The sequence below is a fragment of the Cebus imitator genome, unplaced genomic scaffold (assembly GCF_001604975.1).
Source record: "Cebus imitator isolate Cc_AM_T3 unplaced genomic scaffold, Cebus_imitator-1.0 Scaffold183, whole genome shotgun sequence".
NCBI lineage: Eukaryota > Metazoa > Chordata > Mammalia > Primates > Cebidae > Cebus > Cebus imitator.
The window spans coordinates 2845089-2869890 of record NW_016107498.1 but is presented as its reverse complement, the minus strand read 5'-3'; the positions used below and the strand labels follow the sequence as shown (position 1 = coordinate 2869890).

General features: G+C 37.0%; 1 protein-coding gene across 3 annotated transcripts in view; it reads left to right on the top strand.

Moving 5' to 3' along the window:
- The window catches only part of KAT6A (lysine acetyltransferase 6A), a 115191-nt gene that overhangs the window by 52814 nt on the left and 37575 nt on the right, over window positions 1-24802 (top strand). For 2 of the 3 annotated variants that reach the window (XM_017545938.2, XM_017545939.1), the window contains 6 exons: window positions 7898-8006; window positions 12865-12980; window positions 13582-13663; window positions 16468-16603; window positions 17904-18223; window positions 19975-20093. In XM_017545938.2, the coding sequence (XP_017401427.1) occupies window positions 7898-8006; window positions 12865-12980; window positions 13582-13663; window positions 16468-16603; window positions 17904-18223; window positions 19975-20093 (882 nt within the window). The remainder of the gene's footprint in view (window positions 1-7897; window positions 8007-12864; window positions 12981-13581; window positions 13664-16467; window positions 16604-17903; window positions 18224-19974; window positions 20094-24802) is intronic. The other variant, XM_017545940.2, reaches the window with a different exon arrangement.

Below are 24802 nucleotides of genomic sequence, written 5' to 3'. Positions count from 1 at the left end.
AAGGAGTAATATTTACTGGACTTTCTGTTATGCATGCATTGGGGTATGTGTTGACAACCTAGCAATACTCATTTCCCTCGTGCCCAGCCATTGAGCATCATTTTGGTTTTCTTCTATACCAAGCCTGAGAATTGTCCAATTTTCCACTCTTGTAAGCTTAAGACTTACTCCTGTTTATCCTTCAGATATTAGTATAGCTGAGTGCTTGTGAGTAGATATTTATCAACTTACAGATAATGTCTCTGCTGAAAATTATTTGTTTGAGTTTCTGTAAAACAAATACCCACTGAAGAAAGTTAATTTCAGGTTAAATTTACTTTATTTGATTCTAACTGTGGGAGATGAAAGGGGCAGGATAAAGTACCTGGGGACTGCTAGAAGACTGGAGAGGCAGTCTAGGCTGTAGTTGTAGAGGGATAGATTTGAAAGAAGCTTATGGTGGTTTGTGCTCAGAGTAACCTGGCTGGATAAGGTACATGGTGGTTGGAAAGAATTTTTCATTTGAGACTGAAAAGTGTTTGATCAATAGATTTAATTCTTAGCCTTACTTCATAAGACAATTGTTAAGACATAAAGGTGAGTTGTATTTATGCAATTGGATTCAAAGATAACTAACTTCCATATAGGTACAGTGAAAATACAATGGCTAACATTTAATTTCAGTAGCCAAATTTAATTGTTATTTGTAACTTTTTTTTTCATTTTTGATGGGCTACAATTATATTCTAATTCTGTTTACTGCATATAAGATTAGCATATTCATAGGGTTCCACGGGAATGGTTAAAAATACAGGTTTCCAGATGAGAACAAATTATAGTAGTTGCTTTTCATTACATCAGTTTTGACTTATTTCTTAAATCATCTGATTTGTGAGAATATGAAAATATCTATACCAGTTGGTTTTGTTCATTTTTTTCATTATGGTAAAATTTATATAAAAATTACCATTTTAACTATTTTTAGGTGTATAATTCAGTGGCAATAAGTACATTCACACTGTTGTGATACCACCACCACCATCCATTTATTTTCCATCCATCCAACATTTTTTCATCATTTCAGATAGACTCCGTATCCATTAAACAATAACTTCCCATTCTTCACTTCCCATGGCCTTTGGTAACCTGTTTTATTTTTTGTCTCTATGAATTTGCCTATTCTAAGTACCTCATATAAGTAGAATCATATAATATTTGCCCTTTTGTGGTACACTACTGGATTTGAAAGAAATGAGCTGCAGTAATTATAGTTGAACATAAGTTTTGTGTATGCCTTAGCCTGTTTTCTGCTGCTGTAACAGAATCCTACAGACTGGGTAATTTATAAAGAAGTTTATCTGGTTCATAGTTTTGGAGACTGAGAAGATCAAGGGGCCGCATCTCTCTGTGAGAGCCTTCTTGCAGTGCCATAACATGGCATAAGGGCAGAGGATGGAAGCAAGCATGCAAGACAGAGAGGAAAAGGGGGCCAAATTTCAACGATAACTAGCCCACTCCCCTGATAAACAGCATTAATCTAGTCATGAGGGCGGGAGCCCTCATCACCCAGTTACCTTTAGAAGGCCTCCACCTCTCAACACTGCTAAATGGCAACACCATTTGGAGGGGACACTGAAACCGTAGATAACTGTTTTATGGATATTTGTATTTAAGTCTACAGAAGGATGTGCTCGTTATTCTTTTGTTGCTTAGTGTTTGAGTGTTACAGGGAGTATTACATGAATTATATTTGTACTTCTTCCATACTCTTTTTTTTTTTTTTTTTTTTTTTTTTTTTTTTGTTTTTTTTTTTTTTTTTTTTTTTTTTTTTTGAGAAGGAGTCTCGCTTTGTTGCCCAGGCTGGAGTGCAGTGGCGCAGCCTTGGCTCACTGCAGCCTCTGCCTCCTGGGTTCAAGTAATTCTTCTGCCTCAGCCTCCCAAGTAGCTGGGACTACAGGTGCACGCCACCACGCCGGCTAATTTTTGTATTTTTAGTAGAGATGGGTTTTCACTACATTGGCCAGGCTGGTATTGAACTCCTGAGCTCCTGATCCATCTGCCTTGGTCTCCTAAAGTGCTGGGATTGCAGGCGTGAGCTACTGTGCCTGGCCACTTCTTCCATACCCTTTAAATTGGCTATGCCAGTGTGTCTCAGTAATTTCCAGTGGCTGTAAAACTTGAGAAATTTTGTAGCTTTTAGAAATTGCATGTCTGTATTGCCGGATTGCTTATGAAGTGATTTCTTAGAGGTGTCCAAAGTCATAAGCTTTGAATTTACAAGTACAGTTCTTTTCCATGAAAATTTTGGTGTTGACAAATTATAGAATTTATCATTCAATTTAGTCTTAAAAGAACTGGAAATAATTACATATAACAAAACAGGAGGAGAAGAAAGGGACGGGATAAAGTATCTGGAAACCACTAGAAGAACCACTGTTCTTTATGTCAGTGTTTAAGAAAAGAGACAAAATAAAGGTAGATTTGAATTCCTCGGAAGATATTAGAAAATAGAGATAATTATAGGTTTTTGGCTTTAAAAAATTAAAGACACAGTATGGGGGAAAGAAATGAAAATTGGGGCTCATGCCTATAATCCCAGTACTCTGGGAGGCTGAGACGGGTGGATCACCTGAGGTCAAGAGTTTGAGACCAGCCTGACCAACATAGTGAAACACAAAATTAGCTGGGCGTGGTGGTGCACGCCTGTAATCCCAGCACTTTGGGAGGCCGAGGCGGGTGGATCACGAGGTCAAGAGATCGAGACCATCCTGGTCAACACGGTGAAACCCCGTCTCTACTAAAACTACAAAAAATCAGCTGGGCCTGGTGGCGCGGGCCTGTAATCCCAGCTACTCAGGAGACTGAGGCAGGAGAATTGCCTGAACCCAGGAGGCGGAGGTTGCGGTGAGCCGAGATCGCGCCATTGCACTCCAGCCTGGGTAACAAGAGCGAAACTCTGTCTCAAAAAAAAAAAAAAAAAAAAATTCTTTCATGATATAAACTTTAACAGAGAACATTGGGAACATTTTTACTTTTCCTGTTTTTAAAAGTTATTTCCAAAAGCTTAAGTCAGAATGCCTGTTACTGGAGCATCCACCCTGTGTTGCCTCAATGCTGCCATCTGGTGATTATTATAGAGATCTCAACGTGGTGCTTAAGGTGATGTAGGGCAACCGATGACACAAGGTTTATACAGTCTTGTGAGAAATTGAATGGAGATGAGTTGCTGTGGCAGAAATCTTACTTGGTTATTTATGGCCATGAAATCACTTTCTGAAATTGCTTTGTAAACAGTAGAGCATTTGTGTACTACTGTAATTATTGTGCTGCACATGGCTTTTTATCAGGCTCATACCCAACTCATTGTTCTTTCTATGTAAGGTACTCTTATTATTTCTAGTTCCACAAGGTAATTCAGTTAATTATTCAGCAATACTTATTGAGTGACTACTATATACTAGGCATTGTTTTTAGTAGTAGGAATATGGTCCTAAACAGATGAAAATCAGAGCCTTCATAGAAGTTACATTTAGTTAAGAATAAATAATAAGATACACATACACACATTAGTTAATGAAAAGGGTTAAGGGAAAAAAAATACAAAGCAGGGAAGGAACTTGTGAATTATTGGGGTTGGTGGGTTACTGTGAAATGCTAGATGGGGGTTCAAAACAGGCCTTACAGAAAAGGTGACTTCCTGCGTAGAGATCTGAAAGATCTAGGGAGAAACATTCTAGATATAGAGGAAAGCAGATGCAAAGACCCTGTGCCTGTAACCGCTGCCTTGAAGGAAACATAAGCAAAGAAGCTGGAGTGGAGTATAGAGGGAGACAGCAATAGAAGATGAAGTCAGGAAGGCAACTGAGGGAGCAAGCAGGGGAGTACAGATCGCACAGGGCCTTGTAGTTCATGTGGCATTTAATCTGAAATGGAAGCAACTGGACTGGAGAGTTTAGGGTAGCTGAATGACATGCTTTGATTTACCTTTTAACAGATTCACTGTGGCTGTTGTTTTTAATGGTATGTAAAGTCATTTGCTACAACCTTTCTTCTTTTATTAGCTGTAGGAACAGGCTTTCTTTATATTGATCATGGGAAAAATAAAGGATAAGAAAGAAGCTTGGATAGCTCTGAGAGAAATATATGGCATACTGTCTGCATAGATTTTTTAAAATTATATTCACTGATTATCAATAATTTTTGTCTTTGTGATACAGAGCAATTGAAATCAGCTTGTAGAATTTTACTTGGAAAATATTAAGAATATCTCTTCTATTTTTTCTATAACCACCTTAGTGCATTTCAGATTCAAATCTTATGGTGAGCCCAATATGGTTTTACCCTGCCTCACTGGTTTTCATGTTCATTAATAGTTTGGGAATGAGAGTGACCTGGAGTTACAGTTTTTAAATGCTTTTAACAATATAGTTTGGCAGATTGTAAAACAAATCATGGTGTACTGATTAGTAGCGCTATTTGATCAACAAATTAAAGAAAACTCATAGACTGTGTCTTAACCTAGATGATTTATTTAAACCATTTGTTGCTGTAGCTCATCAGCTAAAATGACTAAACTCCTGAGGCACTGTTACTCTTTTCCAAATTGCACTTAAAAAACAAACTGAAATAATCACTTAGTTAAAATGTCATGTTCATTGTCAGTAATAGTATTTCTCTGTGGATTTACTTTGGTTTGGTAGCTGAAAAGTTTATCGTTTTTATGCTTGGCCAAATAATATGCATCTTTGTGGGGTAGCATGCCATGTGTGACTGAAAACTGTTTTTATACAGCTTGAATCTGTTTGGAATAATGCCTTTATTTGACTTAACAAATTGCTTTTTAGCTTTATTTTCACACTGTAAATATCAGTATTGTGTGAACTTAAGTTTTCATTATTGGTACTAAATCAGCAAGTTGTTCTGTGTCATGAGTAAGCAAGGTCTAAGACTAGGGTTATTTGATAAGTGCTAGAATGACTTAAACTGTCTCCATCTCTAAGTAACAACACAGCCATTTTGTCTGAATCACTATGCCTCTGCCCTTCAGGTTTTAATGGTTTGGAGTAGACAAAGTCTAGTAGTGTGAAACTGATCATACATAAAAGAAGTATTAACAGTAACATTACAGGGAACATACAGGGACATATAGGGATAATTTTGCTAGGGGTTTCTTAGTTATGTTTTTAAATATTTTTTTTTGCGATTAGAAACTTTACTGTCTCGGTCTGGATGGCAAAGACACATGTTTGAAGACACAGACTACTCCATAGTCTTAACTTTTTAAGACTGTGTTTCCTATGCTGAAGAATAACAATAATTTGTTTTCCAGACTTTCTCTTTTTTCCCTCTTTTATGTTTGCTCTGTTAGGTAGTAATAAAATGATCTAATTTGTCCCTGAGAAGTAATAGCAGATTAGCCAAGTACTTTGCTGTACCTAAATATGTGAATTTTAGTAATTTGGTTTGAGTTGTGATACTGTTCTCAACCTTCCCTCTAGCTTCCCGTCCTAAAGTGATGGCTTTTCTTTAGTGATGGCTCTAAACTCAACTTTTGTTCCTTTTTAACCAGACTGCTGAAGTGCCATAATGTGCCTTATATATGAATATGGTACTGTGACCCACCGTTCATAGGTCATTACATTGAATTGTGTACCTATAATGACTTTTCTAAAATTTAAATCTTGGCCGTACTATTCCTCTGCCTAAAATCTCCCAGTTGTACCTTGGAGGCTACAGAATAAATCTCAAATCTCATGACTGGCTTCTACCTTCTTCCTAGGCCTTCTTCAGAGGTTTGTTTTGTTTTTCATTGCTGGATAAAGTCTTTCCTGACTTACTTCCCCAGTTCTTGTTTCATACTCCTTTTTGAGGAAAGGATGTGATAGTCTTAATTATGATTAAGCCATAATTATTAAGACAACTAGCTGTTCATCTCTCAGTCTCTTGGCTAGAGCACTACTGTTAGCTTGTTGTGTTGGGTGTTTTCATATTGATGTTCCACCCAACTCTCTCATTAATCTGTTTGCTTTTCTGGCTTATTCTGTGCCACCCACCTAAGTATTGGTGTTCTCACCTTAGCTCTCTTCTTTACATGTTTCTTCATGAGAAAACTTATCAACTCTGATGGCTTTAGTGCCATTTTGTATGTATATGACTTCTAGATTTTTAAATCCAGACCAGTCTCTGTCTTAAATTTCAGATCTCCCTGTATTATATTGTCCATTGGTATTGCTATGTGAATGTTACATAAGCATTTTAAAGCTCAGTAAGCCCTAAACTAAGCTCACTTTCCCCTCCCAAACCTGATTCTGTGTTTTCTGCCTTTCTGAACACCTTTTTAACCTAGTGGGGCTGCCTGTTAAATGCTTCTGGAAAAACATAAGTCAAAGGGTGCTTCTGTGAAAGTACCTCGTCCCCACTTTCCTCCTCGGTTTTCCATTTCTATCGTTCTATCATTGCACCTACAAATATTTTATTGTACTTTATCTCTTCTCCCCAGTAGACTAAACGCATCTCGATACTTTGTCCTTGGGGAAGCAAGTGAATGAATGAACGAATGAATGCATCTCGAGGACTTTCTATTGCCATCCTGCATACTGCCTGGCATAAATAGTTGAGAGGTCACTGAGGGTACCTCCAACTAAACACTTTTAAAATGGAACTCATCAGTTTTCTCCAAATTGCTTTCCTTTGCTTTCTTCCAAATTTTCTGTTTTAAAATGACTCACTATGCACAGTTGATAGCGTCTTTTCAGTTCTTTAGTCATATTTAACTCACTTTCTTCTTCTGCTACTCTCACAACTGGTTTTAAGCCCATTGCTATTTCTTCTATTTCATTTCCTTAGCTTTGGTTCAAGTTCTTACTTGTCTTCACCAGACCATTGTAACTACTGTTTAAATGTTTTACCTATCTTTGGACTTTTCCCCATTTGTCTTTGATATTGCTACAATAATTATTTTTCTCCCATGCAAGTGGATATATCCTGGTTCAGTAAGTTTGCCTGTAGGATAAAATCCAATTAAAAAAATACATTATATTTTCATTTGAAAGCTATATTTAGGTAATTGCAGATATTTAATGTATATATTTTAGTGAGTTTGAAAGTCCAACTTCTTTACCTTCAGTGGCTTACCTTTGATGTCAGTCTTCATGAACTTATCTAGCTTCTTTCTTTTATTTTTTCTTTTCCTCTCTTGTAGCAGAAACCAAGTACTTGAAGCATTGGCCTTACCAGACTGCACCCCTAAGTCCATCCTGTTTATACTACTTCTATTGCCTTCTCTCCATCACTCTTAGAAGGAACGTAGATTAAACTGCTCTTAACACTTGTTAGCTATTGTCCTTGGACAAGTTTCTAAAGATCCCACAACATAGTACTGGTACTTAATACATGCTGTCTTCCTCTTTCAGCCTTTTCCCTCCTCCACACCACAGTTGGAATTTCTCTTTCTTACTGCTAGAAAACACTTACTGTTTCTCTCTTATAGCACTTAATGTCTTCTGCCGAGGAGTCACTGTATCTGTGTTTACTTGTGTATAGCTTACTACTCTTCCAGTAGATAACATGCATTTTCAGGGCTTAGACTGTGACTTCTTGAACTTACTCCAGTTGAATTTTTCAATCTTAAGGGTTTGTGTTTTAAAATCCACACTGTATCACTTAGTTTCTAAGTGACGAACATGACTGGGATATGATTTTTTGAAGTAAAGTTTCTAAATAGACATCGCAAGGACCAGTTGTAAAGGCATAGCCAGAACAGGCTTGTAAAAACTCACCTACACAGTTGAAATTTAGGAGAGTAATACAATTGTCCTAAACTTACTCTCATCGGAATTTAAAACTATAATTTTAATGTCTTTATAGTAGTACTAAATAAAAATATTAGTACTGGAATGAATTGTGTTTTTCTTCACAGCCGGTTGCTGAACCAATCCCCATCTGTAGTTTCTGTCTTGGTACAAAAGAACAAAACCGAGAAAAGAAGCCAGAGGAACTCATCTCCTGTGCCGACTGTGGCAACAGTGGTATGTGATTTCCTTCTGTTGTTGTTCTAAAATGTGTTATGAAAGCAACAGGAAAGTATGTTTAACTTGAGTTTGTGTCCTTGATTCTTCTGAAATTAATACAGGCATACATCTTTTAATGATGGATGATACATTCTGAGAAACATGTCCTTAGGCAATTTCATCATCATGTGAACATCATAGAGTGTTCTGACACAAACTAAGAGGGATGGCCTACTACATACCTGGGTCGTATAGCGTATAGTCTGTTGCTCATGGCTCAAACCTGTGCAATACTGAATATTGTAGGCAGTTATAACACTGGTGAATATTTGTGTATCTAAACATATCTAAATATAGAAAAGGTACAGTAAAAATACAGTATTATGACCTTATGAGGCTACAGTCATATGTGGTCTGTTTTTTTCTTGTTTGTTTTTGAGACGGAGTCTTCCTCTGTCGCCCAGGCTGGAGTATAGTGGCGCTATCTTGGTTCATTGCAACCTCCGCCTCTTGGGTTCAAGCAATTCCTCTGCCTCAGCCTCCCTAGTAGGTGGGATTACAGGCACCCACCACCATGCCTGGCTAATTTTTGTATTTTTGGTAGAGATAGGGTTTCACCATGTTGGCCAGGCTGGTGGCAAACTCCTGACCTCAGGTGATCCGCTCTCCTTGGCCTCCTTAAAGTGCTGGGATTACAGACATGAGACACTGTGCCCAGACATATGTGGGCTGTATTTGATTAAAACGTCCTTGTGTGATGCATGACTGTATTTTAATTTGATTATGATTTTAGCTAACTGAGATGAGCTTCTGCACTAGGAAGGGATTTGAATATATAGCTGAAATGTGTAATTCAGTTAATTTAAATCAGGTTTTAGTTTTTTTTTTATATAAAACATTTTCTGTGGGGTTATTTTTTCCCATTGGTCTGTACATTTCAGTATTTAACATCTGCTTAAATCACAGCAATCAGTTTGAAGTTATTGCTGGTTTCTTTAATAATCACTACTTAGTTTTTCTTGATTTATGCCTCAGGCTTGATGAACAGAACTAGGATAACAGATTTGTTTTTCTTGATGGAAACTTACATATGTCACATTGGGAAATAGTGTTGATACTGCAGTCTAGCAAGCACTGTGAAATTCTAGGCCCTATGAAAGATTTTGCAGAATCTCCTAATTTGCCAATTCCAGAGGTATTCTTGCTCTACATTTTAAGAACTCACAAGACGTTACGGGAAGGCCTTGGTAAACCAGCATTATCTTTGACTATTGGCTTAATTTTCAGTGTTTTATATTGATAACAATCATGACTTAGTTTAGAAACAGAAACCACACTAGATACTTCAAGAGGAAGAAAGTTAATATTGGAATTAGGTATTTGTGAAATTGTTGGCGGGGCTGAAGAGGCAAGCTGGAGGCTGGGCTTTAATGACTGACACCTGGGACACTGCAGCACTGACCCATCCAAGGAGTTAGTGTGCCTGCCTCTATCTGAAAGAGGTGGAAGCAGGAGGGAATCCTGCACAACAATTGCACCCTGTAGTTGGTGCTGAAGAGCTGAGTTTGGCCATCATCACAATAGCTCTGGATATCCACGAGGGAGAAGCATGGAGTCATTGTTTCCATGACTTTTCTTATCATTAGAAAATAGTACTAGGAGGAGGATGATCTTTGCCTTGTTTTTGCCTTTGAAATATCCCTGGAGAACATACCGAGTTGTCAGAACTTAGAGCCTAGCTGCAGAGGAGTCTAAAAAGTACAGCTTTTAGCTTTTCAATTTATGCATAGAAGAAGGTGAGAATAGATCTTGAGTGCTGGGTGATCATATACAACATGCTATCACAAACTAAAATGAACCCTGGATGGGTTTCATAGTTAAGTGTAAACCATAAATTATAAAAGATTAGATGAAAATACAATGGCATACTATATAATGCAGCGATTTTCAAATTTCTTAAATAAAACAGAAATATATGAAACATAAAATGAGTTTATTCTGAGTAAGGTGTAAATGAAATGGAGGATAGGGAGTGTTGTGTTTACAGCCCTACCTTCTAAGTAGCATTCTATTTGGTGTGGTTTCTGCATCTCTCTAAGCTAAGGATGAACATAATTTGAAAACTATTACTGTAGTAACTTTTAAAGAAATTGTAGAACAATTAACTATTATCTATTGCTGTAGAAAATAAATTACTCTAAAACTTAGCAGCTTAAAGCAGCAAAACAGTTTCTACTTCATACTATTTCTGTGTGTCATGAATTTGGGAGTTGCTTATCTGGGTCGTTTTGACTTGGTATCTTTCATGAGTTTGCTGCCAGGATTTTAACTGGTGCTGCAGTCACGTGGAGGTTTCCATGATGGCTCATTTACCTGGCTGACAAGTTGCTGCTGCCACAGCCTGTTAACAAGAAGCTTCAGTTCTGTGCCATGTGGACATCTTCACAGGGCTGCATGAGTGCCTGCAACATGGCGACTGGCCTCTCCGATGAGTGTTTGAGAGAGAGTGAGGTGGAATGTGCAGTGTGTTTTATAACCTGGCCTTGGAGTCACACTGTGGTACTTCAGCAGTCTCTTCTTGGTAATGCAGATCAACCCAGTTATATGGGAGGGAACTGTGAAAGTGTGACTAGATGGAGGCAAGAATGCCTAGGGAGCAGCTTGGAGGCTGGCTGTCACAGTACCCCAGGAAGGAAAGCATGGGGTTAGCTGGATACGTGAACATTGATATTTTCTAAATTAAAAAATAACATACCTAAAATAGAGCAAGAATAATTGGGGAAAATAATTGCTTTAAATATGGCAAGGGGCCGGAAGCTATGTAAGTATAAAGAACATGTTTACATTTCTAAGCATAAAGTCTGAAGAGCAGAGCCTATGAACTGGCAATTTATATGAAAGAAAACTAATAATTAAACCTATAAAAAGTGTTTTACTCAAGTAATAATAGGAACACATACCATAGTAGCAGTAAAGTATCATTTTATAGCTTTTGTAATAATCACAATTGAAAGAAAGTAGAGCTCAAACTTAGAGCTCATGTAATTGTGGTAAAACACTTGTTCTTTTGCTGGTAGCACTGTATATTATATCATAGTTTTTGGAAGATGTTTTAGCAGTGCATATCAAGCTATAAAAATGTATAATTCATTTGACTCACCAGTCCCACTTTCAGGAATTCATTCTAAGGAATTAATTTAAAAGAAATAATCTGTAAACATGAAGTAATTCACTTTAGTGTTCTCTAGTCTCAGTATTTAACAATAGGGAAATGGTCATGCAGGTTATAGTGTGTCAATCAGTGGAATATGATTAGTTTAAGGAATATAAAGTTTACTTAAAATTAAATAAAAACTGTGTATATGCTAAAATTACAGACATGCAAAGGCTTTCAGCTAGTTTGAATAGGAAAAGTGTAACATAAAAATGGCTGTTATTCTAGGATTATAGGATTATGGGTGAAATTTTCACACCTCTTGGATTTTCCTTCAGTGCTAGTGATGTTTTGATGATAAACTTGCTATCTCATAAAAGAGAAAATCCTTTAGGAATAGAAAAGAGAGGAGAAGATGATTTAACAAGCCCTTTCTCTCACCAAAGAAAAATAATCACAACCAACTTTTGGAGAAGAGAGAGGGACAGGTCTTTTTAGAGTTGAGGGCATATTGGCTACCCTTAATTTTTTAGAGTCAGATTGATAACTAACTCTGGGAAGAGGAAGCATGTTTTTTTCCCTGTTGCTATTCATTCTGAGCACTGCAGAAATACTGCTTTTGGTTTTAGTTTTAGCTTGTGTGCCTTAAATTGTGAGCAGATAACTCACTTTTAAGTGACAGGATTTTTATTGTGTACAGGAGTTCCCCCTTATTCTTGGGGGTTTCAGGACCCCCAGTGGATGCCTGAAAACTTGGATAAAACCGAACTCTGTGTATATGGTGCTATGTTTTTCCCTGTGCATACATACATATGATAAAGTTTAACTTATAAATTAGGCACAGTAAGAGGTTAAGAATAATAGATAATAAAATAGAGCAGTTATAACAACATGCCAGCATCACTAGTTTTGTGCTTTGGGGCCATTATGAAGTAAAATAAGTAAAATAAGGGCTACTCAAACACAAGCATGATAATAACACCAGCATGGTGATACCAGCGATAGTCTGATAGCCCAGATGACCACTAAGTAACTAACAAGTGGGCAGTGTATGCAGTGTGGGTGATCACAGCCCATTTGGGACAGCAGATCTCATTATGCTACTTAGAACAGTGTGCAACTTAAAACTTAGGAGTTGCTTATTTAATATTTTCACACTGCAGTTGACTGTGGGTAATTAAAACCTCAGAAAGCAAAACTGCAGATCAGAGGGGACTAACTGTATTTTTAAAATTACGAGTTACATCTTACCATTTAAAAAAATGGCAGCACAAAAGGGAATAAAAGTGCAACATAAAATCCACTCCTAGATACATATAGCTCAGTTTTCTAGGATGTTACCAATGTAAATAGTTTTTTGTATATTCTTTCAGTAATGCATGTATGAGCATTTCTCATATATGGACAGATATGTATTCATATATTTACTGGCATTTGTACAAACATAATGCTTTGATGCAGGCTTAACAAAAGTTTGGAGTTTGTCAAGTTTTTTATAATCAAATTGTGCGAAGGGGGTCCTAATTTCTCTTTAACATTAATAAAACTGAATTGTGGTGCCAAGTCCTGATGAGAAAGGTGTAGCAAACTTCCAGGAGCATCTTGCTTTATTTGATATGTACTTTGTATTTAAGATGATTGCCTTTTTCTACATAATTTCTTTAGTACAATAGCAAAATTATTCTTGATTGTTTCATTCATGAATATTCTCCCTCTTATTAGGCCATCCATCCTGTTTAAAGTTTTCCCCTGAACTAACGGTTAGAGTGAAGGCCTTACGGTGGCAGTGCATCGAGTGTAAAACTTGCAGCTCCTGTCGAGATCAAGGCAAAAATGCGGTGAGTATCTTTGCCTTCTAATACGGGTGTTTCATTTACAGTGGAATGTCCAACCAGTGTTTTCATCTAAGTATGGCTGGTTATTTTTCAGACACTTGGTCCAGTAGCATTTAGAATAGCCAGTAGCCTCTTTTAATCTACATGTCATTAGTTTAGAATACTTGTTCATTTAGACTTAGATTATGTCTAGGTAATTTGTAAAGCACTTAATTATATATTTGCAGAGAGACTAAGCTACATTACAGAAATACTCCAAAATTTCTTTGAGCTGTACAGAGGCATTCATTTAGGATAGTCATTTGATATATTAGTTACAAATTGTCCTTTTCTCATTGTTAAAGCGGACCAGGGTTAGCTTATTTCTGGTTATTGGATAGACTTGAAACTAATGGAACTTTAGCTCTTTATCAAAGATTGGCTGGAACATAACTTTTTGCTAACTCTGTCTATTTACTTAGTTGATACAAATTAAGAAAACTTAATATTATGGTCACTCATCTCTTTAAAATCCTTGAAGCTTTCTAGGTTTTATGTGGTCATGATCCTAACATGTTTCTGCTTCATAAGGTTAAGCAAAACCGTCCTTTCTTTTTTCTAATAGGATAACATGCTCTTTTGTGATTCGTGTGACCGAGGTTTTCACATGGAGTGTTGTGATCCACCACTCACCCGGATGCCAAAAGGTGAGAAATACTTTCTGAAATCAAACTGGGAATATAAAGGAATATGTTAGTGAAAGCACATTTTATCTACTTTGTTAAATGAAAGAATAATTGGATCTTTCTTTTTGAGATTGTATAAGTAGGAAGAGAACTGTCACCTTAAAAGGTGGGGATCTGGTTAGGTATCTTAACATTCTTATATGGTATAGATGTATTGTTATTTTCAATATATAGGCATCCATGAAGAGTGAAGTGGTTCATTTATATCTATGTGCATAAATATGTATCCTTCTCTAGCTAGAATACTTGGCTTAATATATCTTGAAATACTTCTTTCTTGAAAGGAGGAAATAAAATAGTATTAGATCATGTTGATTATATCACAGCTTAGCACTGTTGAGGGGCCTAGAGCTATAGAGCTACAGTTTATTCAAAACTTAAACCTTTTTATGAAATACATTGTGAAGAAAAAAGTGTCCAAATCATAAGGGTGCAGCTTAATGTTACTCTTTTCTTTTGGTTCCTGTTCATTGAGAGGTATTTAGTTTGGGCACAGTTGCCTTTTGGTTGGACTTCTATATTCATATGCTTATGGTTTCTTTTAAAAAAAACTTCCGTCAGTTACTCCTTTTTGTCCTATCACAAATTCCATTTTAACTCTGATTTATAATTTATAGGTTTCTTAAGTAAAATGCCTATAGGATATTTCATAACATTTGTTTGGAAAAAGTTTTCTGTTGATGGGAAAGGACTTAACTGTACTTTGTAGCCATGTTACCACTTGAGGTTTTTACTTGAATTCACTTATTCCCTACCCCCCAGATGGAGTCTTACACTTTCGCCCAGGCTGGAGTGCAGTGGCATGATTTTGGCTCATTGCAATCTCCGCCTACCAGGTTCAAGCGAGTCTCTGCCTCAGCCTCCCAAGTAGCTGTGACTATAGGGGTGTGCCACCACACCCAGCTAATTTTTTTTATTTTTCGTAGAGTTGGGGTTTCCCCATGTTGGCCAGGCTGGTTTGGAACTCCCGGCCTCAAGTGATCCCGTCCACCACGGCCTCCCAAAGTCCTGGGATTATAGGCGTGAGCCACCATGCCTGGCCTGAATTCACTTACTGATTGTTACTTTTTGAAAAGTCTTAAATTTCTAAATATTAAAAAATAAATACTTACCTTTTCTATATTTGAAGTCTGAGCAAAGGGCCTTCTAAGAATCCTTAAGATAAGAAAGATTTTTTTTTTGGTTGGTGGGTTGGGGTGGAGATAGAGTCTTGCTCTGTCGCTCAGACCAGAGTGCAGTGGCACTATCTCGGCTCACTGCAGCCTCTGTCTCCTGGATTCAAGCGACTCTCCTGCCTCAGCCTTCCAAGTAGCTGGGACTACAGGCATGCTACTACGCCCAGCTAATTTTTTTGTAGAGATAGGATTTCACCATGCTGTCCAGGCTGGTCTCAAATTCCTGACCGCGGGTGATCTGCCCACTTCAACCTTTCAAGTGCTGAGATTACAGGTGTGAGCCACTGTGCCCAGCCAAGAAAGATTTTCTTAGGACTCCTCTCCTTGTTTAATTTCTACAAAAGAGATTATATAGCAGCTTAAGACAGGTAACATTTTAGTTTGAAATTATTCTAGCCTTACAGAAAAGTGGCCAAAGCAGTACAGAGAGCTCTCACTGTATCCTTTAGCCTAGCTTCCCCTAATTGTTATCGTCTTACAAAAGAGTACAGTTATTGAAACCAAGAAGTGAACATTGATAGGCTCCAATTAACTAAACTATAGATCTTGTTTGAGTTTCTGGTCCAGGATCCTACCCACGATGTCACATTACATGTAGTTGTCATACTTTCTTAGTCTCCTCCTGTCTGTGATAATTCCTCGACCTTTGTCTTAACTGACTTTGACACTTTTGAAGAGAACTGGTCTATTATTTTTTAGAAAGCTCCTCAGTTTGGGTTTGCCTGTTACTTTCTCATGATTAGATTGAAGCTGTAAATTTTGGCAAGAATACCACGGAAGTGATGTTGTGCCTTTCTCAGTGCATCATAGCAGGGGTATATAATAGTGACGTGTCTTGTACTGGGAGTGTTAATTTTGATCACTTGGTTACAGTGAAGAAACTTGATACATACGTTGAAGTTACTCTTTTTTCCATTTGCTCACTAACTTTAGCATCTGTCAGTGGTGTTTGCATAACAGTGATTTTCTTTTTTCATCATTCTTTCTATATTTATTAATTAGAATGCTGCTATAAGGAAGAACTATTCCTTTGTTTCATTTATTCATTCATTTATTTATATCATTATGGACTTACGGATATCATTTTATTCTAGGGGTTATAATCCTTTGCTGTGATTATTTTTACCCAAATTGTCCCACATTTGGCTGTTGGGAACTCTTTTAAGTCCTGGATCCTTTTGTCATGCCTCCATTTTAAAAAATTACTTCTTTGTTTTTTGGCACTACAAGAAGTTGCAGTGTAATCCCTCCCCTGACCTGGAATCAAACATTATGTGGAAACCTGGCTTTTGTTTTTGTTTTTGTAGGATAGTAATTAGATACCAATATCTGGGTGCTAGATGTAGAGCAGGGATTTGTAGCTGTCGGTGGACTTTCAGTGTAGGCTTCAAGGTATATGTGAGTGTCTTTCAATTATTTGCAGAATTTACTATGTATATGTTTTAATGTTTATTTTGGGGGGGTATTCATGAGATTTTCCAATGATAGTCTTTTACTTGAAAAGATTAAGATCCTGACTTAGGCTATTTTGAAACCTTTCAGTGTGTTTATATCTGTCATACTTGTATGTGGAATTTTATTTTTTTATAGGCATGTGGATATGTCAAATATGCCGACCTAGGAAAAAAGGACGAAAACTTCTACAAAAGAAGGCAGCACAGATAAAACGGCGCTATGCTAATCCAATAGGACGTCCAAAAAACAGGTTAAAGAAACAAAACACGGTGTAAGTTGTACTTGTGGCAAGGTGAGGGGAGAAAAGGATAGGGTCTTCTCTATAGTGTAGGATTCACTTGTGTTCTCTATGAAAAAAATTTTCCGTTGTCCTATCTGGCACTTTTATATAATAATAATGGCTAACACTTATTGAGCCCTTAATAAACGCCCGATACTGTTCTAAGTGCTTTTACATTGAATTGTTTAATTCTCCCAATGACCCAGTGAAATCTAGCTGCTGCTTTTACTTTGATTTTTCAAAGGAAGAAATTAAGGCATAGTAAATGTTGAACTGGGATGAAAATCCAAGTAGCCTGGCATCAAAGTCTAACTTTTAACCATTGCCTATGTTGCTTCTCTTATATAAAAACGGAAAAAAAATGTTGTTACTGTGACATTTTACTTGTCTTTCTCCTGATCTTGTCTCAGTTGTTAATATCTATTAGGTATACAAATCACTAGGTAGATTCTTCTTATTGAACTGATGTTTAAGTCCCATTTTTGTGTTCTTCTTATTTGAAATAATTTGAATGTTTTCATCTGTTAGCAGAAACCAGACATTTTGGACTAGAAAGCTGGGCTATGTCTGGAGGAGGTGGGGCAAGATTCAGTAGCTAGTTTTGTCTTTTAAAAAATATATCTGTAGTAACTCACCTTTGATGATAGGTAAATATCTTCAGGCTTGTCAACCTTCCTTTATTCGCAAAAGTTTTACTTAATACACTTAGGACTATCTTGAAGGTGATATAACTGAAACGAATGCGCATTAGCAACCTGAAATGTACAGAAGCGGTATTGTAGTCTGTATTCAGAATCTTAAATCAAGCTTTGATTTTCCTCTAAAATGATGTTTTGATTCCTGGCGTTTAAAGAATAACCTGTCCTTGTGTTTTAGAGATAAAATGTAACTTTGAGTTGGTGCAGAGATCACGGTGTAGTAGAACTTTATACCTGGAAGGATCGTAGTTGTTTTCTAGTCCAATTGTCATTTTACAGATAAAGACACTGACATAAATGCTTAGAAAATATGTGTTTTCTTCAAGTTGTACAGCTAGTAAGAGAGAGAATTATGACTAGAACAAGTCTTCTGACTCCTGGCCTACCGTTCTTTGCACTATAAGTAGGCTTCCTGGAAGCAGATGTTTCTAATAATGCTAATTTTCATTCATAGAGTACTATTTATAGTTTGCAGAATATTCTTAATACAGATTTTAATAAAGCTGTAGGTTCCTAATTATATGTTATGTATTAAATAGGATCCTTATAAATATCTTTTTAATAGTTACCCTTTCCCCTGTTTAATTCTTTAGATCAAAAAGTCCCTTCAGCAAAGTTCGAACTGGCCCTGGAAGGGGTAGGAAACGAAAAATCACTCTTTCCAGCCAATCAGCATCATCATCATCAGAAGAAGGATATTTAGATCGGATAGATGGCTTGGACTTCTGCAGAGATAGCAGTGTCCCCTTGAAGTTCAACAAGAAAACCAAAGGGCTCATTGATGGCCTTACCAAATTTTTTACCCCTTCCCCTGATGGGCGGAAACCACGGGGGGAAGTGGTGGACTACTCTGAGCAATATCGAATCAGAAAGAGGGGCAACAGGAAGTCAAGCACTTCAGATTGGCCCACAGGTAAGAGTTTGGAACAAACCTAGAAACAGATAGTATTCCATACATGTATTATTTGGGATAACACTAGTTATCTAGAGTAGATTTACATTTGATTATAAAAAATTGGTTACAGAATATAAGAACACATTGAAAAAAACATATGTAGATGATACTGAGGTGATAGCTATAGCAGGAATTTAGAGGATAGAGATGAAGTTGCAGAATGGGACAGTAGAAACTCTTAGGCAAAAGAAAGCTGCTTTTTTGGTAGACCCACAAAGAATCTGCATATAGAAACTTGGGCTGTAACCTTAAGGATAACTTTACATTTCATAAATTACTAAATAAATAATATGGTGAATGTTTTGATGCCTTGCTTATTCCAGGAAAGAAACTGGAAAGAATAGAGGTGGGTAAAATGCTGTTGATCTAAGCATGAAGAGAAGACCAAAATATATGCAGATGTCATGAGGTCATTGACTTTTCTACTTTAGATCTTGGCAAATATAGCTGTAAGTTTTCATGGATTGCACTTAAAAAAGGGAAATGGAGAACCACAGCTCCAGGCTGCTTATGTATCAGGCTAAGTTTCCTAGTTTTCAAAGCAGAAAACATCTGAGGAGAGGACTTAACAATGTTGCAGATCATTCAGGACAGAGGAGAATAATTTGATTAGCTGTCCAATAAATTAAAGCTTAACATACTCTCATTGCCCAGCCTTGAATTTAGGGAAACTAACCCTGTGAAGGAAGTAGAAAGGGCTGAAGAAAGTAGAATGAGAATGAACTCATTTTGGATCACAAAGGCCAGAGTTGTAGTGTCTCATCTGCTGCAAGAGAATTCCCTGACCTTGGTTTCCTCCCTGAATGTCTCCTTGGTGAGGGAGTGTGTTCACTGCTGCCATTCCTGCTTTCATAAATGGTTGATTGTCCAGTGCAGGGGAGAAAGTCCTTGTCATTGTCAGTCCCCTTTGTATGCTTTATTGATTGGTTTTTTTCACTATAGTGATGATTAACTAATTACTCTTTAAGCATTCAAGACTGTTCATGTCTTTATCAGCCGTGTAGACTGTAGATAAGCTCCTGTCTGAGCATGTTTATCTGAGAAAATGTGCAGTCTGTTGAGACTGAACTTGGAAAGAATCTCAAAGCAAATCCTAATGAAGGACAATTTTGAATTAACCATTTGTACTGGAGATGGTTTATTAGAAGAATCTACTACAAAGCTTTTGAACTAGAAATTGTTAGAGAAAATGCATAAAGTATATAGAGAACCAATATTGAGCTTTAGGCATTGGTGTGAACGTTTGGTTTAATAGGCTCTGTCATTTTCTTTATGAATTATAAAGTTTAAGTACCGAATGCTGTATAACTGTGCCTGCATCCATCTGTGTCATGCACTAGGGGGCGTTAAAGTCACATAGTACCTTTAGATTGTACTTTTTTTCTTCCAGTTTGGGAATGCTGTCAACATTGAGTCCTTGACCTTTTTCTTCTTGTGTTAAGTTAATAACAGATAACAGTCTTTTAATGAAGTTTAAATTTAGTTATGTAATATTTTCAGAAGCTCTAAGACAATTCAGGATTTCCACTATAAAGCAGATTTAATACATAAATATTTATTGAATAGTATTCTTCTAGGAGTCAGTTTAATGTTGTATTCTTCTTTGTTATATATTAAGTTCTTCAAATTGAAATAAAGACTTGAAATTTTTTCAAATTCATTTACTAATCTAAGGATAGTTAACATGTGAGTTCTTTCTTTATATGCAGACAATCAGGATGGCTGGGATGGCAAACAAGAAAATGAGGAGCGCCTTTTTGGGAGCCAGGAAATCATGACTGAGAAAGATATGGAATTATTTCGTGATATCCAAGAACAAGCACTGCAGGTAAAGTTGGATATTCAGGTTGGACAATCAAGCAACTTGTTCATGGCTGAGAAACAGTGGATTAATTACATTGTGGGTTAAGCAGTAATAGCAGTTTGCCTCATCTCAGAGTAGTTGTGCTTTGTGTGTATATGTAGTTCTGCTGGTTATAATTGTCCTTTCAAACCCATGATAACTGCTTTGGTTTTGCAGATAAGCATGTGGATTTGACTATCAGCATTAATTAAGCTTGGTTTATTTATTTTTTGTCTTACTGTATGAAGAATAATTTGGGATTTCACCAAAAACAAAAAACAAGCTTCTCATGAGTGGTAGAGCACCCATATTTATTAATTCAAGAAGTATTTCACACTTATAATCCTAGCACTTTGGGACACCCAAGATGGGTGAATTGCTTGAGTCCAGGAGTTCAAGACCAGCCTGGGCAACATGGCAAAATCCTATCTCTACAAAAAATAAAAAAATTAGCCAGGTATGGTGGTACATACCTGTAGTCGAAGCTATTTAGTAGCATGAGGCGGTAGTTATGCTTGAGTCTAGGAAGCGGAGGTTGCAGTGAGCTGAGATCATGCCACTGCCCTCTAGCCTGGGTGACAGTGAGACCCNAAAAAAAAAAAAAAAAAAAAAAAAAAAAAAAAAAAAAAAAAAAAAAAAAAAAAAGCAATTTTTTTGTGACATATGGCAAGAATATAAATATAGTGACATATGGCAAGAATATAAATATATAGCCCAAGAGTCTGTGTATGTGCCAGATGCTGGCCATGCCAGTGAATGACTGAATTCTTTCCTTGAACTATAGGAGAGATTTGTAAATAAATAATGTCATTAACATGAAAAGTTCAATTATAGAATACACAGTGTTTTGGGAGAATAGGGAAGCCAGCTTCTATTTCTGCCTGGGGAGGTCAGAGGAGGATTCATTGAGGGGCCTTAAAGGATATGTAGGAGTTTATCAGCATAACAGTGATTTGGTTCCCATATAATCAGAAGGAACAGAAGTGAAGTTGGAATAGACTTGAAGATAGGGGAAAACATGCTTAATTGTGGGAATTAAAATGGCTTAAGATAAAGCATATAGGGTGTGGAGGATGGCAGGAGCTGAAGTTGGAAAAGTGCAGGGACTAGATTATAAAGGCTCTTAGAGATTATGTTCATTTATTTTTTGTCTTTTCCTTCCTTGCCACCAGCAGATGTACCATGTAAGCCAAGTTCTCTTATCTCTTATCTTGAAAGTAAGAATTTCTAAGGCTGATGCCAAGGCTTCTAGGGAAAACTCTTCGTATTAAGAGACCCAGTGGTGAATAGACTGTGATGTCGGTCATTATGTGAATACTTTTGAAAAAATAAAACAGCACTACAAATAGCACACATTTACTCAGCATTCTGCTGTATTATGATTTAACAAAATGTTAGCTTTGAGTCAGGTGGACCTGGGTTCAAGTTTTGGTCTGTCATTTACTAACTTCGGCTTTGGGCAAGTTGCTCTCAAAGCTTGTTTCCCTTTCCTGCTAATGAGTTATTATAGATACTGTAGTAGAAATCTACGTGGACTTCAGTGGGAACTGAAAAGGGGCAGTAGTTACATTCTTCCTGACTGAAAGAGCTGTTTTTTGTTTGTTTGTTTTCCTGAGTAAGTTGCAGACATAATGTGAATATCCCTTTACTCCTAATTATTTGTATGTATTTCCCAAAAACAAAAATGTTCTCATACATGACCATGGTCCAATCATCAAATCAGGAATTTGACACAAATCAAGTACTACTATCTAATTTAGTTGTCACGTTATCTCTAGTCTCCTTCCAATTGGGAACAGTTCCTCAGTCTTTATCTTTAATGACCTTGACAGTTTTGAAGCACACAAGTCCTTTATTTTACACAATGTCATCACTTTGAACTTGTTTTGTTTTTCATCATGATTAGAAAATCCCTGAGGTGTGCCGTGTCCTCCTCAGTGTGTCACATCAGGAGCCGCGTAATATCCGAGTTCTCATTGCAGGTGCCACTAACAGTGACCACCCGGTTTAGGTGGTGTACATGTTTCATCTCTAACATTATTGTTTTCCACATATAATTAAGTATCTTTAGGGGACATACTTTGAGACAGAAATTCAAATATCTTGTTTTTAATCAAACTTTTATCTGCCATATTTAGCATCTAGAGATGATTCTTGTCTGAATCATTTACTTTGTTGGTGGCCAAACATTATTTTCTAATTCTATCATTTTTTTGTCATTTATTAGTTGGCATTCTACTGTAAGGAAAAGCTTTTTCTTCTTTCTGTTTATTTACTCATTTTGTTTAAACTTGTAGATTATTTTATGGGTTATAATTCATTGTTGTTAGTATTTATTTTGATGCTTAAATTGTTCCAAATTTAGGCAGAGGAGAACTCCTTTCTAGAAGCTCCTGTGTCCTTTTAACACATCCTCATCACTTTTATTTACTTCTGGCCACAGCAAGATATTCTAGGCTCTTATTGTTGTAGACATAGATCCTGGCTTCTTTAAGTGATAAGAGTAAATGGTAGCCCTGTGCTGTACCTACTTAGGCCCAAAGAGATGTCATCTTGATTTTTTTCTCTGTCATAACTTCACATTCAGTCCATCAGCAAATCCTAATGGTTCCACCTTCAGAATATGTCTGTATTTGCTATTGCTAACTCACCGTCATCTCTGTCTTGAGCTGCTGTAATCGCCTCCAGACTAAACTTGCTTCTGCTTTTACCCCCATCCCGCTCTCTAGTCTATATTCTTTACACGGGGGCCAGGGTAATTATTTTCAAACGTAAGTTGGATTATCCCACTCCCTTGCTCAGAAAACCTTTCATGTCTTTTAGTCTTCTTTAGAATTAGTAATAAAAACAAAGAAGAGTCTGTCCTCTCATCTTCAAGGCTGTATATGATCTTGTGCCTGCCTCCTTCTTTGGTTGCTCTTCTTCTCTTTATCAGACACACCAAGCGTGCCTGCCTTGGGCCTTTGTAGTCGCTGCACCTTACCTTGGTGGCCCTTCCTCTAGAGTTGATGATTTACTAGGATCATTCCATTTAGGTCTTGGTTATATGTCACCTTACCAGAGGCATTCCTGACTCTAACACGAAGGTAGCTTACAGCCTATTGTATCACTGTATCCCCTGACCTGCCTGCTTTTTCTGCATAGTACTTACCACCTCTTGAATTTAAATTTTTTATTTCTAGAATATAAGTGCCTTGAGAATGAGACTTTTTTTTTGGTCACTGCTGCCTACTGAGTATTTGGAATATAGTAAAGGCTCAGTAAATATTTGTTTAGTGAATGGATATTTGAATGAAATTTTCTTTTGGGAGAAATGGGGCAGGAGTTGAAATAATAGAAAGATGCGAGAAGGGTGACCAGAGAGAGTTAAACGGGATGCTGAGGCTCGGAGAGACAGTGTAAATGCTTATTGATGGTAATCTGGCTAATCCTATGTTTCTTCCCAGCATTTGATTAAACTCAAGATTGTCTATGTATGTATTGGCACCAAGGAAATAAACAGCTAGATCTTGAAAGTCTAATTCATGCTTATTTTTGTTGGCAGTACGCTGAAATTCTGATGATGGTGCTATTTCTCTATGAGGCTTACTCATTTAGCATCATGCACCTGCCTTGATACCAGAACTATAAGACAAAAAGACACAGACTGTGCCTCCACGAAGCTTTTAGTTTCATGAATAGACAGATAATAAACACTCATAAAAATAAAACTGTACTTACAAACTGATGGTAGGAAGGAAATAAGAATTCAGCTAGGGGTTCTGATGGGCTGGGCTACAGTGCTGAGGGTTGGGGTTGGAGGGTTTATGACAAGGGAAGACTTTTGAAGAAGTAACAATTTATACATAGTTCCAAAAGATGATTCAAAAGTCAGCAGAGTAAAGAGCTTGAGAATAATATTACAGAGACAAGGAGACTGCCTGTATAAACATCTAAGAGTGAAAGAAGTTGATAAATTTGAGGAACTAAAGTTCAGTGTAACTCAGGTTCAGTGAACAAAAGAGTCACACCAGGTGAAGCTGGGGAAATAGACCGAGGTCAGAAGTTAGGATTGGAGTTTTTATCATAATTGCATTGGGAAGCCATTGAATGGTTTTTAGCAAGGAAACAGCAGGATCAATTTTATTAAAAATTGGTTTTTCTCGGCCACTACATCAAGAGTGGTTTGGAATTAAGACTGGAAGCTCGGAAACCACTTTGTGGGCTTTTCCAGTGATCAGGATGATATAAGGTGCTAGCTAGGACTAGAGGGGTGGTGCTAGAAATGGGAGAGAAGTGAATGGATTTAGATATATTTTGGAGATGGAATCAGCAGAACTTAGTGATGGGTTTAATGTTTAGCTTGAAGGAACAAGAGATGATCAAAGATGACTTCCACGTTCTCTAACTTAATAAAGAAAGTGGTTTGAAGCCAGTTGGGAAAGTTGACTAGGTAAGAGGACATTTTGAACATTAAAAAGATTCATAAATACAATGCAGAAAGTCGTATTTGAGAGCATAGGTATAGCTTAGAAGCTGCTTGAACCTGTGTTTCAAAAATTTTGCAGGAGTATTTTATTACAGGGTCTTTGGTAGTCTTACAGCAGCACCAGCAAAAGACAAATGAGGAAGCAATTAATATTAGAATCCATCCAACTAACAACCCATTGTATATTGAGTGCCTGCTGTGTTCTAGAAACTATGTTATGTGTAGG